This window comes from Grammomys surdaster, unplaced genomic scaffold (assembly GCF_004785775.1).
Source record: "Grammomys surdaster isolate TR1022 unplaced genomic scaffold, NIH_TR_1.0 371, whole genome shotgun sequence".
Classification (NCBI taxonomy): Eukaryota; Metazoa; Chordata; class Mammalia; order Rodentia; family Muridae; genus Grammomys; species Grammomys surdaster.
Genome location: NW_021604790.1, coordinates 910,387 through 925,346, shown reverse-complemented (window position 1 = coordinate 925,346; position 14,960 = coordinate 910,387). Strand labels below are relative to the sequence as shown.

General features: G+C 51.8%; 2 protein-coding genes and 1 long non-coding RNA gene across 4 annotated transcripts in view; 2 read left to right on the top strand and 1 right to left on the bottom strand.

Moving 5' to 3' along the window:
• The window catches only part of LOC114632001 (signal transducer and activator of transcription 5A), a 24,305-nt gene extending 22,078 nt beyond the window's left edge, over positions 1-2,227 (bottom strand). For both annotated transcript variants that reach the window (XM_028780387.1, XM_028780388.1), the window contains exons 1-3: positions 2,171-2,227; positions 1,297-1,434; positions 870-1,026 (exon numbers count right to left, since the gene is read on the bottom strand). In XM_028780387.1, the coding sequence (XP_028636220.1) occupies positions 870-1,026; positions 1,297-1,424 (285 nt within the window). In that variant the 5' untranslated portion in view covers positions 1,425-1,434; positions 2,171-2,227. The remainder of the gene's footprint in view (positions 1-869; positions 1,027-1,296; positions 1,435-2,170) is intronic.
• Positions 2,228-2,388: 161 nt separating this feature from the next.
• LOC114632183 lies at positions 2,389-7,408 on the top strand. The gene is made up of 3 exons (XR_003713046.1): positions 2,389-2,530; positions 2,825-2,974; positions 7,231-7,408. It is a non-coding gene; the product is annotated as an uncharacterized LOC114632183 (long non-coding RNA).
• Positions 7,409-11,897: 4,489 nt separating this feature from the next.
• Stat5b (signal transducer and activator of transcription 5B) overlaps positions 11,898-14,960 on the top strand; it is a 69,579-nt gene continuing 66,516 nt past the window's right edge. The window contains exon 1 of the mRNA XM_028780335.1: positions 11,898-12,013. The gene's annotated coding sequence lies outside the window, so the exon portion shown is untranslated. The remainder of the gene's footprint in view (positions 12,014-14,960) is intronic.

The window sequence follows — 14,960 nt, the reverse complement described above, 5'->3', positions numbered from 1 at the left end:
AGAGAAAGAGACAGAGAGACAGAGACACAAAGAAAGAGACAGAGACAGAGAGACACAGAGACACAGAAAGAGACAGACAGAGAGAGACAGAGACACAGGCACAGAGAGAAAACAGAGACAGAGACGGAGAGACAGACAGACTTGGGGCATGTGAGGCCAGCATCAAGGTGCTTTCCACTAGGCACCTGGCCCTGGGTTCCTATTTTGCTTCCTCTCCTGTTCTTTCTGTTTCTTCCTGTCTCTAGGATGAGCTTTTATTCTCCTTACATCCCACTGTTTGGATGTTAGAGGGTTCTCTAAGAAATACAAGTGAGTTCCAATAAATGCTTGACCATGAATGCCACCCACACCCCTTTCCTGATTCCATAAAAATTCCTGCCCCTTCATAAAGAGGAGGTTCCTTTTTTATTTTAAAGCTTTTTCATCCAGCTTTTGCTCTAGGGCGATTCTGATTCTCTTCAGCAGCTGTCTTGATTTTAAATGAGCCCCAAGGGGAACGGTCGCTTGCCTTATTCCCTGGTTTCTAGACTGCCAGGGTTCCTTTGTCCTGGGGAGGAGTCCACCTGACTCCAGTCTCTCCATCCCTTCTGCTAGATCTATCCACAGTGCTGCTTCACCGCCCCCTTGCTGGAAACATCCCCTCCTCCTCCCTCCCCACACCCTCCCACCCCTTGCTTTGTAATAAGTTAAAAGATCTGACAGGTCTGACTTAGGAAGAGGGGGTGGGGGAAGTTGAAGAAAAGTTGCCAGTAAGCTTTTGGTCACATGGTGACTCAGTGGCCAAGCCAGTAAAAATCCCAGGGGTTCTGATGCTGGGAGAGAGAGCTTAAGGGGGCCCCTTCCTGCAGAAGGGGGGCATTCACACCCACCTGGAGCTGCGTGGCATAGTGTCCCAGCTTGATCTTCAGCAAAAACCCATCTTCCCCCACCTGGTGTTCTGCCTTCTTCTGCAGCTCCTGCACCAGGCCCTCCAGGAGCTGGGTGGCCTGGCCTCGATCCTGGGGATTGTCCAAGTCAATAGCATCCCTTGGGACATACAAAGGGGGAGATAAAGCACCAAGAGTGGTTCAGGGCCTCCTAGTCCCACAAGACTTGCTCCCGGCAGCTGTCTAAGCATCAAAGTCTAGAAGAGTCCCCGACAGCTCCCATTTCCCTCTTCCCCTTTCCCAGGGACACCACCCCTTCCGCACAAGGACAGATAGAACCAGAGTCATACCAAACCACAAGAGGAGACCCATGGCCTGGATAGCAGGGACACATTCTGAAGGTAAAGACTCGGCATGGGGCACCACCTACCACGGCTGGCTCTCGATCCACTGGGCCAGGTAGTGCCGGACCTCGATGGGGAAATGCTGCCCATACAACACTTGCATCTGGCGCAGCGCATCTCCCTGCAGCTGCTGGGCCTGAATCCAGCCCGCCATGGCTCTTCACCTGGGGGAGGAGATAAGTCATTTGTTCCTCAGAAGTCTCTAGTCTGCCAGTGCTTTGCAGTGCCAGGACCGAGATGAGGCCAGGCCCCTCTCTCACCGTAGGCACGCTTTCCTGTGCAGGCAGACAGATGGCCACCCTTCCCTTCCAACAAGGAACCCTCGAGGCTGCCCTCCTCTCTTCCTAACCCTTCCCTCCATGTCCCTTCGCCCCATGGAGCTATCCCCAGACTAAAGAAAAGGGGGTCCACAAACCGAAAGAGAAACTTAAGACACAGAGGCCCACAGTCCCCAACTAGACAAACACAAAAATTCTTCCCACCCAGCCTAGTGCCCACATTCAATTTCTGGGAAGGGAAGCTGTTTTAACCTAAAAGTTAAGCCAACGCAGCGACGGCCGCTGGAGGTGCAGGTCTCCGCAGGCACGTGTCTGGGGCTGTCAGGGAGAGAAGACTAAAGGGGTCGACGCTGTCTTAGGAGGAGCCCTGGGCTGCACTCCAGAGTCCGGCCGCTTCAAGTGGAGCCTGACAGTGTCAGTGTCCACTGCGTGAGTCCACCCCTGGCTGCCGCCTGCACGGGTCGCTTGTCCTTGCTCCCTCTGAAGCTCCCATTCGAAGCCGGGATGGATGCCTGTCCCATGTCAGGCCGTGGGGACTCTAGAGTGCTAGGTGTCGGGGACGTGGCTGCAGCCTAGATCCCCTGTCCACGCGCCGCGAGCGACGCCACGGCGACCCACCCACCTGGTGCTGCAGAGCGCCGGCGGCTGTCGCTCCGGGCTGGGGCTTCTGACGGCTCCTGACGGCGGCGGCGGTGGAGGCTGTTACTACAGGAAGGAGCAGAGAGCAGCGATTTCCTCCTCAAAGGTCAGCTGCCTCCGATAGACCATACACAGCGCGCGAGCTCGCGCCAGCACCCCTCCCAGCAGCGGTCGCTCCCTCCTTGCCTCCGCCCTCGATCACCGGCTCCCTGGCGAGTGCTCCGGGGCGCCCCGCTTACAAGACCGACCACTAGGCTGTGCGGCGCTGTGCGGAGGACAGCCCCTACAGCGGGGGTCGCCCCCACACTGGGACTCCCATCTGTGCTCCCCTGCGGCTCCGGGGGTAGGGTGGGGAATGAGGGAGGAGCGTCCTGGGACAGCTGAGCTGGAGCAGCCGGAGGGTGCCGCCGGGAAGTCCCGAACTCTGAAAATCCCTAACTAGGGCCTAACAGTTTTATCATCTGTTTAAAAAAAAAGGAGGGGTGGGTGGGCGGGGGGGAAGAGGGCTACCTAGAGATGGCTCCTACCTCTGGCGTCAACTACTCTGTCTCTAATTTACAGAATATGGTGTGTGTGTGTGTGTGTGTGTGTGTGTGTGTGTTCAGGTTAAGGGTGTATGTGGCTTCTATCCCTGCAGAGTCTATACTTTAGAAGGACTGGGGATTCCAGAGAAACCAAGCCCGCCTCAAAGGTCTCCCTCCTTGCATGTGACCTTCCCCTGAAAGCAGGAGCAAGAAAGACCTTGGCAATCATGTTTCAACCCTCCACCCTCTTCCGACCTTTGCAGGTAAGAAACGTCAATCCAGAGAAGAGAAGGGGCCTGCCCAGGACCACATTGTGGACACATCACAGTCTCATCAGCAGACTGTGGCCCACAAATGATTCAGTCTGTCTAGTCACCTAGAAGGGTCACATCTGAAGCTGGTCCTACCTTTTACAAAGGCCCAGGAAGGGATATTTTGCACTTTCTAACTTCACATCTGCCCACAGACTTTGCCATGACAGCAGACCTGCTTCCTGGAGCTTTGCCTGGATCATAGTCCCCATCCCTAAGAGTTCCCCCTCAAGGCCCAGGGGTTGGACAAGGCCAAGCTGGAAGTCTGCCATCCCCTTTGCCCAGCTTCCCTCTCCTCTGGGCCTCCTCTCTGCCTGGCAGTTGGCATGGGCAGTACCAAAGGAGGGGCCAGCCTGGCTGCCTACTCACAGACCATCTGGGCCAAGACCTAGTGTCCTGGGGGGATCGTTTTAATTGGCTTCCTCTCTTACTAATTTCTTCTTGTATCTTTTCTTTCCATTCCTAGTTCCTGATCCTTCTTTCTGGTCTTTCAATCTCTTCTTTTACTCTTTTTACTTTAGAGGTGGGGAAAACCTGAACCTTTTCTGCAGAAGTTGAAATGTCTGGGCTGTCCCCGCCCTCTGTGTGTGGTCACAGTGACTTTACTTGGCAGGATCACGAGGAAAGGAATTGAAAACTGAGGTGTGGGTTGGGGGGGGGTTGCAAGGAGGACTGGAGGATGGGAGGGACCTTGCTTTTCAGATGCTCTTTCGGGACCAGATGGGGTAAGGGGCTCAGGAGGAGGAAGCGTAAACCTTTCCCCTGTCTTCCTTGTCTAGTCTGTACAATGGGTTGGATAGGAGCCAGTTAGACCCTCGGCTCCAGACAGACATCAACAAGGAAAGCTGGCAGAGGCCATGAAGGTGATTTTACCAACGGGAGCAATAAAAGGCCAGATAGGGGAAGTGACTTGACCAGACTCTTGGAACCTATGTGGCAGATCCAAGCTCACTGCCTCATGATAGGTGGATCCCACTTGCCACCTGTGTCCCCCAGTCTTTCACAGTGGACACGACAGCAGATTCATTAAGTTTCCCAAGTTCTCTGAGCTACGTCTATAGGCAGAGGACCATGCTGCTCATGCCCTCCATCTGGACACCCATTTCCAGTCACTGACTTCTCCAGACCCCTCCCCCAGGACCCGCAGAAGTCTGGGGCTCCCACATCTGGCTGGGTTGGGCTTGGCTTGCTGGGACCGTGGTTAGCTGTTTACTCAAAAGCTACTACGGAGGTTCCATCGAGCAGAACTGTAGAAGAGTCTGCAGAATCCACTCATGTCCCCAGACCTTCCCAGGACCCACAGATGGCTGGCTGCTTGGTTTGCCTCTGGCTCTCTCCTCTTTGGGCCATTTTGAGGCTCCTAACCCTTGTATCCTTAAACATCATTTTCTTGTTTCTTATCACTATTGTGTGTGCATATGCTGTGGCCCTTGTGTGGAGGGGACAACACTCATGGAATAATGTCTCTCTGTCAACTGTGTGTGTGTTGCCAAACTTGCTTGGCAAGCGCCTTTACCCACTGAGACATTTTGCCAGTTCATCTGGTTTCATCTTTCACAGCTCAATTCTACCCTTTCCTACGTCTCTCTCAGAGAGACACGATGGGCAGATGGGGAGGAGGGCAACTCTACAGCTTTCTCACGATGGGAGCTAAGGAGGGAGGGTGTTGAATTGGGTCGAGGGGTAGAAGTGACTGTAGGTATGACTCCGGATAAACACAACCACCCGGAAGTGTCAAATTTGGTTTTGTTGTGGTGGTGGTGGTGGTTGTTGTGTTGTATTTCGTTTTGTTTGCTTTCAGTCCTTTGGTTTGGTCTCTGCTGTTTCCCACCACAGAGCATCCTGGTGGTTTTAAGGGACCAAGCACTAAGGGAGAAAACCAAATCCTGGGGAAAAGGAGTTAGGAAGATCAGAAATGGACCTGGGTGGACCTGAAAGTAGCAGCTGGCCTTTTGCCTCTGATAATAATGCTTTGTCCCCAATTTTGGGTTTTGCAGTATTCATTGGAGTAAGGGGAGGATTCAAAACAAAATCATGCAAGATAGCCCAAAATGGTGGTATGAACTTTGTAATCTCAGCACAGGGGCTGTGAAGACAAGTGGGTCCCTGGGAATCATGGTCCAGCCATTCTAGCATAGTCAACTCTACCAAGTCCCAGTGAGAGAGCCCATCTAAACAAGCAAGGTGGACACCTCCTGAGGTTGATTGATACCTGAGGTTGACCTCTGACCTCCATGTGTGCATATGCACACATGGGTATCCATACACATACGTGTACACATACACATGCACACATGCCCCCAAATCACACAGAAACACATCTCCCTCCACACCCATCTTGACCTGAATCATGGCACATTTATGCCAACCTTGAATGAAGGCAGGGCTGGGATCATCCCAGTGATTCATCCATGGAAGAGACCTAGCTGAAGCCACATGTCTGGTATTGTATATGGTTGCTGCCACCAACAGCCCGTGGGCAGGGTCTCAGTGGCCATTCCTAGTTGTACCACCTCTAATCCCAGGGCATACTTAGAGAGTAAAGAGATCTCCACTGGCTGATGTAGCCCTGGTGGTTCTTGGTATCGATTACAGCTCCTGTATCCCCACGCTAAGCAGAGCCCTATTGTACAGAGTCCAGGTGACTATGTGTTGTGTGAAGGTGGGCTTAACTTTATGGAGAAGGGAAAGATAATACTAAGTGACCCTTTTGCCTTGCTCTCAGACATCGGAATAGTCTGAAAGGCCTGCAAAGCACCTGGTAGGGAGAACAGAGAGAGGTCGAAGTTTCCCTTGGCTTCAGCGTGCCTGGGTTAGACAGGTGGAACAGAATCACCTGTTTCTTCTGCTCTCTTTCTCTTCAAGGAGAGTTTCTGTTGCTTGGGAGCCAGAGAGGTGTTCTCAAGAAAATTAGAGGTGTCCCAGGAAGTGTTTTTGTCCTGTGGCTGGAAGGGGAGATTAGGCACCCCTGAGGCTCTTAAACATCCTCCTTCACCTATCCGAGTTTTGCTTGGACTGTCTACAACTGTTCCAGCCTCCAGCCTTGGCCAGATCAGTGCTCAGCACCTACCTCACTTCTATGTAGAAATGCTGTCCTATTAATGACTATGAAGCCAGAATTGGCCAGAATCGGAGTTGGGGAATGAGTGTGTGTGTGTGTGTGTGTGTGTGTGTGTGTGTGTATGTGTTTCTCTGTAAATGCTGAGAAAGGCAAGGAGCCTCAGGATTAGGGTGAAGCCCCTTTCCACCTCTGTCCCCTGGTCCCTAACACTCTTCAGAGAAGTCGGTTTACAGAGAACTTACCAAGAGAACACAAGGCTACGCTGCCGGAGGCACAGTGACTGTCCTTTGTTTCTGGGAATAGAGGAAAGGGAGGGAGGATGTGAGGCTAGCCTGGGTGGTGCAGTTGAGGGTGGAAATCTTGCTTTCTTTGCCAGTTGCCATGCCCACCTACCCAGAGGAGAGGCTAGCAGATCAGGTACTCTAGACACACAGAAGAGGGTGTAGATACAATATTGGGTGCCCATCTTCTCTCTGGCCAGGTGGGCAGGAGGAAACCTGTGCTTCGCATGGCAGACATAGGCCAGGAACACGGCTGGAGAGAGTGGGAAGGACAGGGGTAGGCTTGACCTCAGTTCTGAGCAGCCCAGGCCAGCCTGGCATTGTGTTCTCACCGTGATGACTATCGTCCACTCTTCCCGCTCAGCTAGTTTGCCCTCCTTCCAGCTCAACAAGAACTCTTTTGTGGCATGACCAGCCTGTACCTGACCTCGAGTCCTCTGGGGGTATGTGGGAGAGGACTCCTTCCCTGCCACCCTCCAGTGTGGTGGCCATTTCCCTTTGTTATGACCCCAGGGGCTTTCTTTTTTACTGTCTGTTTCTCATTGTTCCCCAGTTCTTAAGTCTCCAACTCACCCACATTGTCCTTGTCTGCTCCCTGTGCTCCAAGTTTCTAACTAGGACTCAATGGTCCCAGGAGCAAATGGAGACCATAACTTCAAAAAGACCAAAACCTTTGGCTTTGGGCCTGGGTTCTGTGTACTGCTGAGCTCAGTCCTAAGCATGAGCTTTCCCTTCTTCACTCTGGCCTTCCGCCACCCCAGTCCCCTTATGTGCCCTCTCAACCCTAAGCCTTCAGTCCCCATCCACCCACCTGGAATACCAATGCTCCTTCAGCCCCCTGCTGACACCCTTCTATTTGTTCACAGAGTCTTGGCGATCTAGAGGAAAACACAAAGTCTTTGGAGTTATATGGGCCTGATACAAAGTTTGGCTCTGCCATGTGATCTTGTGCAACCTCAGCAACCTTTCAGAGCTGAGCACCCTCTTTTGCAAAAGGAGGCCAGCAAGACCCATCTGTCAGGATACTGTTAAGACTCAGCCACAGCCGGGCGGTGGTGGCGCACGCCTTTAATCCCAGCACTTGGGAGGCAGAGGCAGGCAGATTTCTGAGTTCGAGGCCAGCCTGGTCTACAGAGTGAGTTCCAGGACAGCCAGGACTACACAGAGAAACCCTGTCTCGAAAAAAAAAAAAAAAAGACTCAGCCACAAGGCTGGGAAGAATGCCTCATGCCTGCCATCCTAGCACCAGGGAGGCTGAGACAGAGTGGCCTGGGCTTTGCAGTGAATTCAAGGTCCACCAGGGCTGACCCTGTCTCAACAAACCAACAAACCAACCAATCAAGACTCAGTTATAGTGCCTGGCACTATTGTGCATCCCATGTGTATTGTGTGTCCCTTCTTGTAGCCCTAATCTGTTGTTGTTGCTTTTGTTTTGTTTTGTTCTTTTCTTTCAAAGACTGTGTTCTACTGCTTATTCAAAACAGGCTTTATACATGTTTGTTGGACAAGAAGGCTCCAAAGACAGCTCAGGGCTTTCTGGAGCTCCAAGTTCAGGGCATATACTAGATCACTCTCCCTAACCCAGAGTCCCACAATGGCTCTGCCTTTCACAGTCCCAGCCTCAGGCTTCTCACATCCTACTGACCTGCTTTCCAGCCCATGGTAGCAGCAGCAGCAGCATCTTTGCCTGCTGCTGGGCTGGCTTTTGAGTTCCTAACCTGCCCTGCAAGCTGGCAAGATACTGGTTGTGCTGGCACTGTTCTTTCCTCTACATCAGCCACACCCTCCCTTGGTTAATGCACGATCGCCCCAGGACTCTGGGTGTAGAGGGCATGGTGACCCTGTCCCAGGAGACATGGGGGCCCTTAAGCTTTCCAGAGAGCCACCCCTTAACTATTCCTGGAAGGGTGCCCAGATAGGTGAGGTACACAGGCACCAGATAGGAGTGCTTGAGGTGGTGAGTCCTGCCTGGATCTACACCTCCATCTCTCCACTTCCTTCCCTACCCCTCCCAACCCTTCCCTCCCCTCAGCAAAATTCTGCTCCCTCCTGATCCAGCAATCTGGCTGGGACTAGGCTGAGAGAAGGAAAGAAAGCACACTTTTATTACAAACCTTTCCTTAAACCAGGCAACCCCCCCCCCCCCGGGCTTAAACTTGCAACGATCTTCCAGCTCTTGCTTCCCAAGTGCTGGGACTTCAGGGCTGTCTCTGCACACCCAGTCACATTCCCTTTTTCTTTTAAAAACAAAAACATCCACTTAACTAACATTGTACATGATATAAGAGGCACACGGTCCAAAAGGACAGAGAACAATTGGAGTCTCCTTTCCCTGTTCTTCATGTTGCTTCTGGTAGGACACCCACTGTTATTCGAGTCTTGTATGTACCCTGAAAGATTGTATTCACTTCACCCCCTCATGTCGACTTATCCATAAGGGGAAACTGAGGCTTTCAGAGACGTCAAGCAGCTTGAGCAAGGACACATGGCTGATAAGCTGACAAAGTAGCCTGAAATGTGGATGAAAATCTAGCTGTTAATATTGGGCAGAAGCAATCCTGCATAGCACCAGAGCCTCTCACAAGGCATTGGCTGTGACAGCTTCCACAGATCCTAGAGCTCTGTGATCTCTCTCATCCTGTCTTTTAAGGGTCTAGCCTCCTCTGTTGCTCTAAGGGCCTGGTCTGACTTCTTCCCATACCATAGAAGGGAAATTCCCATGAGTGCCCTTCCCTGGCTAATGTGTGACAGGTGGATCCCCAGGGCCAGTCTGATTCCTGGGATCCAGAGAAGTAGTCACAGGGAAGCCACATAAACATGGGTCTCTGGCTGAAGAGGATCGTGGTTGTGGTTTCAATTACATTTCAAGAAAATAGTCTCATGATCTCCCTGTGGCTATGAAGGAAGGATGTGAAATGAAGGAGCTGTTCTTTGTGGTGGCCACATGGTCATCCACGGGCATGAAGGCAGAAGGTTCCAGTTAGTCCTGGCTGAGAACAGGATGTATTGCCATAGGCTGTGAGCCAGGCCTTGGGGCTCTTCCATGCAGTCTCTTTCTCTCTTGGTCAGGCCAGAGTGGACTGAGAGCTGTCCCCCAGTAGTCATCTCTACACCTCCAGGGATCTTTCTGGAATTTCCCAAGATCCTACTTTTCTATTCAATTTCTTTCCAGCACTTTCTGTATCTAAGACTGGTGTCCTCCCAACATAGAAGCAGTATGGTCCTACGATCCAAAGAAGAGGTATCTGGACTCATCTGCCTTTTCAAACGGGGGAGGAAGCTGATGGACCTTTCTTCCTGTCAGAATGACAGCTTTCTGTTTTGCTGAGATAGCCACAGAACATTCCATCCTTTGTGCCTCCAAACACAGGCTACCTAGCGAGCAGTCAGAGATGTGCTGTGGGTTTCTTGGCTGCACTAGCACCCTTTTGGACGCTGTTGGTTATCAACTGTGGTAGCTGAGTTGAGTCCTAGACCTTATCCAATCTCTGGAAAAGAAGTTTAAATCTTAGCTCTTATCAATAACAATAACAGTTAACATAAACATAATGGGTGACTGGGTTTGAAGTATCTCACATCTCTTAGCTCGCTTGATTCTCAGGACACCATGAAGTAGACAGTATTGATATTGCTATGTAGTGAAAACAGAGAACGAGGCAGAAAAAGAGTCACAACGGTATGACTGCTTGTGGACCTTGTGCCCTTGATATGTACATAGTCCTTGCAGTTTCCTTTTCCAGGGTATAGCATATTTACTGGGTGTCTACACAGGGCTGGGTGTGGGTGGGGGGATTTAAAGGTGAACAGGATATTGTGTCTGCCTTTGGAGGAGACACAGGCTAACAAGAAACTGTTCTTCAACATAAGAAGTATGGTGATAAGGCATGGTACGAAGTATGTGGTGAGAAACAGGAGGGTAACAGTTCTACTGGCTAGATTCTAAGCCCTAGAGCAGCAGCCTGTGGATTGAGACCCAGTTGAGGATCTAGGGGCCCTCTCACAGTGGTTACCTAAGACCATTAGAAAACACAGCTATTTACATTACGATAAGCAACAGTAGAAAATTTATAGCTATGAAGTAGCAACGAAAATAATTTTATGGTTGGAGTCCCCACAACATGAAGAACTGTATTAAAGGGTTGCAGCATTAGGAAGGTTGAGGACCACCACCCTAGAGCAAGCATCACACAGAAAGGCCAGCAGTGTGTCCTGGAAGAGGGGACAGCATGCAGATATGAAAGCTTGAACGGAGAAATGTACCCTGAAGTTTTACCTCGTCCTAAGCTGGCTGGGGGGGGGGGGAGGGAAGCCCAGGGACTTCCTGGCCCAGTCTCCAAGCTCTCTCCCTCTATTTTGTGCCACACACTGCGTCAGGTGTTGGCCCAGCCTGTGGGGCAGGAGCAGAAGGGCCCTGTGATCAATCAATACCCCCAAACCTTTCTGCCTGTGAAGGCTGCTGGAAAGAGGATCATGGGAGAGCTTGCCTCTTGGTCCTGCCTGGTTAGGAAATTTTTCAGCTGAACAAATTGTAGGGAATAGACATTCTGTGTGTTTGTGCAGGGCTGGGAAGGGGTCCTCCCTCTTTTGCCCCTGCAGCTGAGGTTTCTGCAGCTGGAGTTTCTGTATCACTGATGTGCCTTGCTTCCGGGCTGGCCTGGCTGGCCCTTGGAGTGTTGCCAGGGAAACCACTGGCCAGCTCGGGAGATGGAGCGCAGGAGAGTGGGTGACTCAGGTTGCCTTCTCTCACACACACATACAGCAACCCCTCCCCAACATTGGGGAAAGGATCGTAGAGACCCTCTACCCCTAGAGAGAATCTAGATGGCCCTGGATAAACCTGTCATTCCCATAACCATGATTAGTTACCAACAAAAATTCCCAGGGAGGAAGGCGTCTCCCTGTGCCCCATAGATTCACCCAGGGACAGTCCACCGATCCAGTTGGCCCGGTCCTGCCTGTGCCCGTCGGGGTAGTGCGACAAGGGCCTTGGTTTAAGCCTCCCTCCCGGGAGCAAGCTCGGGATAATTATTGATCGGGGCTACTATGGACTTCTGCCCTCAGCCTGAGAGCTAGAGGACCCGGAACGTGGGCCTGGTTCCCGGCGGGAGGGCGGTGGGCGGGCCGCGGAGGGGGTGTCCCAATCTCCAAGACCACCGCTGCCTGTGCCCTTGAACGGGGGTCGCCCCCACCCAAACAGAGCAGCCTGTGTTGGGGGTCTGGGGGCCTCGCGGGGCTGTCCAGGACGGCCGGGCGCCTGGCTCGGCCGACAGCGGGAGCGCGCGGCGCAGGCCCAGCCGAGCGCGTCCCCGCGCCCCGCTGCGCCCAGGGGGTTCCGGGGCCCCGCAGGGCGGCCGCACAGGGGGCGCGGAGGGACCTCGGGGCTGGCGAGCGCGCGCGGGCAGGAACCAGGAAGCGGGGCGCGCTCGGGGTTAAGGGCGGGCGCGCGTCCCCGGAGCCTGGGCGCGAGAGCGGCGCGCGCGCCCCCGTGGGCCCCGGCGGGAGGAGAGTCGGCGGCCCAAGCCGTCACCCCGGGCGGGGACCGAGCGCCGGCGACGACGCGCGGAGGTCCTGCACTGGGAGGGAGCGAGCAGGCGCGCGAGAGAGCGTGCGGGGCCGGAGAGACCGCTGGCTCTGGTGGGGCAGAACGAGGTAGGAGCTGCGCCCCGCGCGGGGCCGGGGGGCCGGGGAGCCCGGGCGGGGCCCCGTGCTCCCGCTGCCTAGAAGCTGGGCAGGGCCGAGCCGCCGCCATCGCTCCGGGGCCGTGGGGAGGCCGCGGGGGCCGCGCGCCGGGCGGCTGCAGAGGGGCCCGGGGCGCTGGCGGGAGGAGTGAGGGGGCACGCGGAGGCCGCGGCGGGGGGTGCCGTGGAAAGTATTGGCGCGTGCGTGTCACGGTGGGTGTGTGAGAGACGCCGACAGAACCGATCCCCTGGGAGCGAGGGGACTGCTGTCGGCCGCCTCACACCTTCCTGTTGCATTTCTGAAGAGTCTCTGCTGTCTCCCAGTTTTTCCTCTTAATATTATGTGCCCCCAAAGTGGGGCTGCCCGAGACTGGGGAAAGAGATGAGGCGAAGGTACCCAGTGGGGTGGGGGGTATCAGCAAAGCTTCAAGAAATAGCGCCTTATATGGAGTCAAGACAACAAATACGAACATTTTGATAAGGCTCTGGGCTGCGGGATCCCACATCAGGACCTGCCAGGCCTGGGCTTCAATGTGTGGTGGCGGGATGCGGGCTGTTCTTTTTTCTTTTTCTTTTCATTTCTTTCCTTTCCTTTTCTTCGTCTCTTTTCTTTTCCTAGCCAAGGTTAAAGAGTAAAAAAAAAAAAAAAAAAAAAAAGTGATCCTGGTGTCGGGGGTAGATATGGGGAGTCGGAAAGAGAGCTGTCTTATCACAGAAGCTGGTCTGAGTCTAAAGGAATCTGGCAAGATGGTCAGAGTGATCAAAGGGAAAAAAAAAAAAACTTGTCTGGAGCAGGAGGCGTTTGCAAACACTTGTAGCCAGCAGTGATGGAAAAGGCAAAGAAGAAAAACAAGCGCCAGCGTTTAGAAAGCTGGGATTAACGAGAGCCATAAGGATTTAAAGGCAAAAAGAGATACCGTTTGTTTCCTCAAGAACCTCTGCCCACTTGTGTGCTTGTCTCGCTGTGGGTCGTAACTTGTATTAAATTAATAGTGGCAAACTGGCTTATAGAATCTTAGATTTAGGAAGCCTCCACCCCTGGGATTATACTACATTCTTTTATTGTAAAAAACTGAGGCCCAGATAGATGGACTTAACTGCCAGCTCAGGTCACAAGTCTGTTTATATTTAGTAGTTTATGGACTCACACCCTCAAGGACCCATCTTGTGCAGTGAAGTAGATGTTTGCCTTAGTAAGATTCTATAGGTTGTCGTTGGAGTATCCTCAGAGAGTGTCCCTTGAAAGGGCTAGTGTGTTACTGGGCTGGTGGCCTTGTAGTAGTAGCATTTATCATCTGCTTGTATCTTGGACTTCCAAATCGCTTGGATAGCCGCCGGTGCTGTAATACGCTTTCAGCTGTTGAGTCTGCATTATCTCACGTAATTTGGTTGTCACTCAGTCAGGATTTGGTGCTTTGCCTCTCACACATTGTCCTGCTTATTGTTCATTTGTTTTTGTTGTCAGGTGTTCAGAGTGTCTGTCGGATGTATTTTATTTATGCACTATTTATTTCATGTTTCTATCATTTCATTTGGGAACACTGAGTTGATTTTGAGTCTTTTCAGCTGGGGAATTCTGTTGGTTGGCCTCCACGTTGTTTATGTGTTTTCTTGGTAGCAATCTCCATTTTATGAAGGAATACAGTTGTTAAAATTGATAGCACTAAACGGGGAGGGGACTTCTGGTTTTAAGAGTCCAGTTAAAACACCTGCATACCCCTGGCCAGGTGTCACCAGAGGATGGCTTGTTATCTGTAGGCTTTTGGAGAATGGTAAATTCAAACATGAAGTTGAACACTTTGAGAGAGAATGGAAAAGTCTCTCTCTCTCTCTTCTCCCCCTCCATCCCCCGCTTCCCCACCTCCACCCCTCTTCTCACATCAGAAAGCAGACGAAAACAAGAGTTGATTTCTGCCACCAGCAGTTTGGTGATTGCATAACTCAGAGTTCAATTTCTCTAAAAATCTTTGCTGCAGACCCAGCGACCTCCCTGACTCTTACCTTCCCTTATTTCTGTCAAGAAGCTATTGATATACGTTGTGTTGAGTTTGAAATGGATATATTTATGAGTATACTTTGTGATGTGTGTGTGTGTGTGGGGAACAAGTGCTATCAGTGCTCAGGGGATTGCAACAGAAATATTTTGGCCAACACTTCCTATTGACTCTGACTTCTCATTTCACCTCCATTTTCTTAGTCTCGATTGATTTCTCTTCCTCCTCCTCCTCCTCCTCCTCTTCTTCCTCCTCCTCTTTCTTATACACAAGGACCCCTTCAAGATCAAAAGCATCACTTACTGCTTTTTGGTATATGTTTAATTTTTTTCCTCCCAATGATTTTACAGTCTGTGTTTGTATCAGGAGTATACTTGCTGCGGTTCCTCTGGCTTGTTATGTAGGCAGGTGATACATGTGGCCTTAGAGTAAAAGAAGGGTCTCCAAAGAGGAAGAAACATCCTTAAGTCTGATGTTGGTTGAAAGTGGGCTCAGTGGAAGCCTTGCTGTTCTAATAACCTATAAGGTGTGTGCATCTGTGGAGTCATGCCCGGGTGTATGGGCTATCTTAGTGACCGCCTTGCCTTTCATTTAGAGTATAGAAGACCGTAAAATCCCTACAAAGTGTGCACACTAAACAGAGAACAAAACCCACAATTGTTTTTGTTTTGTTGTTTGAGCATTTGAGAATTTTTCTAAAGCTATGTGATGATAATTCCAAGTGACTTCCAATTACTGAGTTCTGAAGAATAAATATATATGTATGAATGTATATATATACATATATATGTGTGTATATACATATTTTTTTTTTCTCTTCAAGGCAAGGATCCTCTGTCTAACCCTGGCTGTCCTGGAACTAGCTTTGTAGACCAGGCTGGCCTCAACCTCACAGGGCTCCCCATACCTCTACCTCCCAAGCAC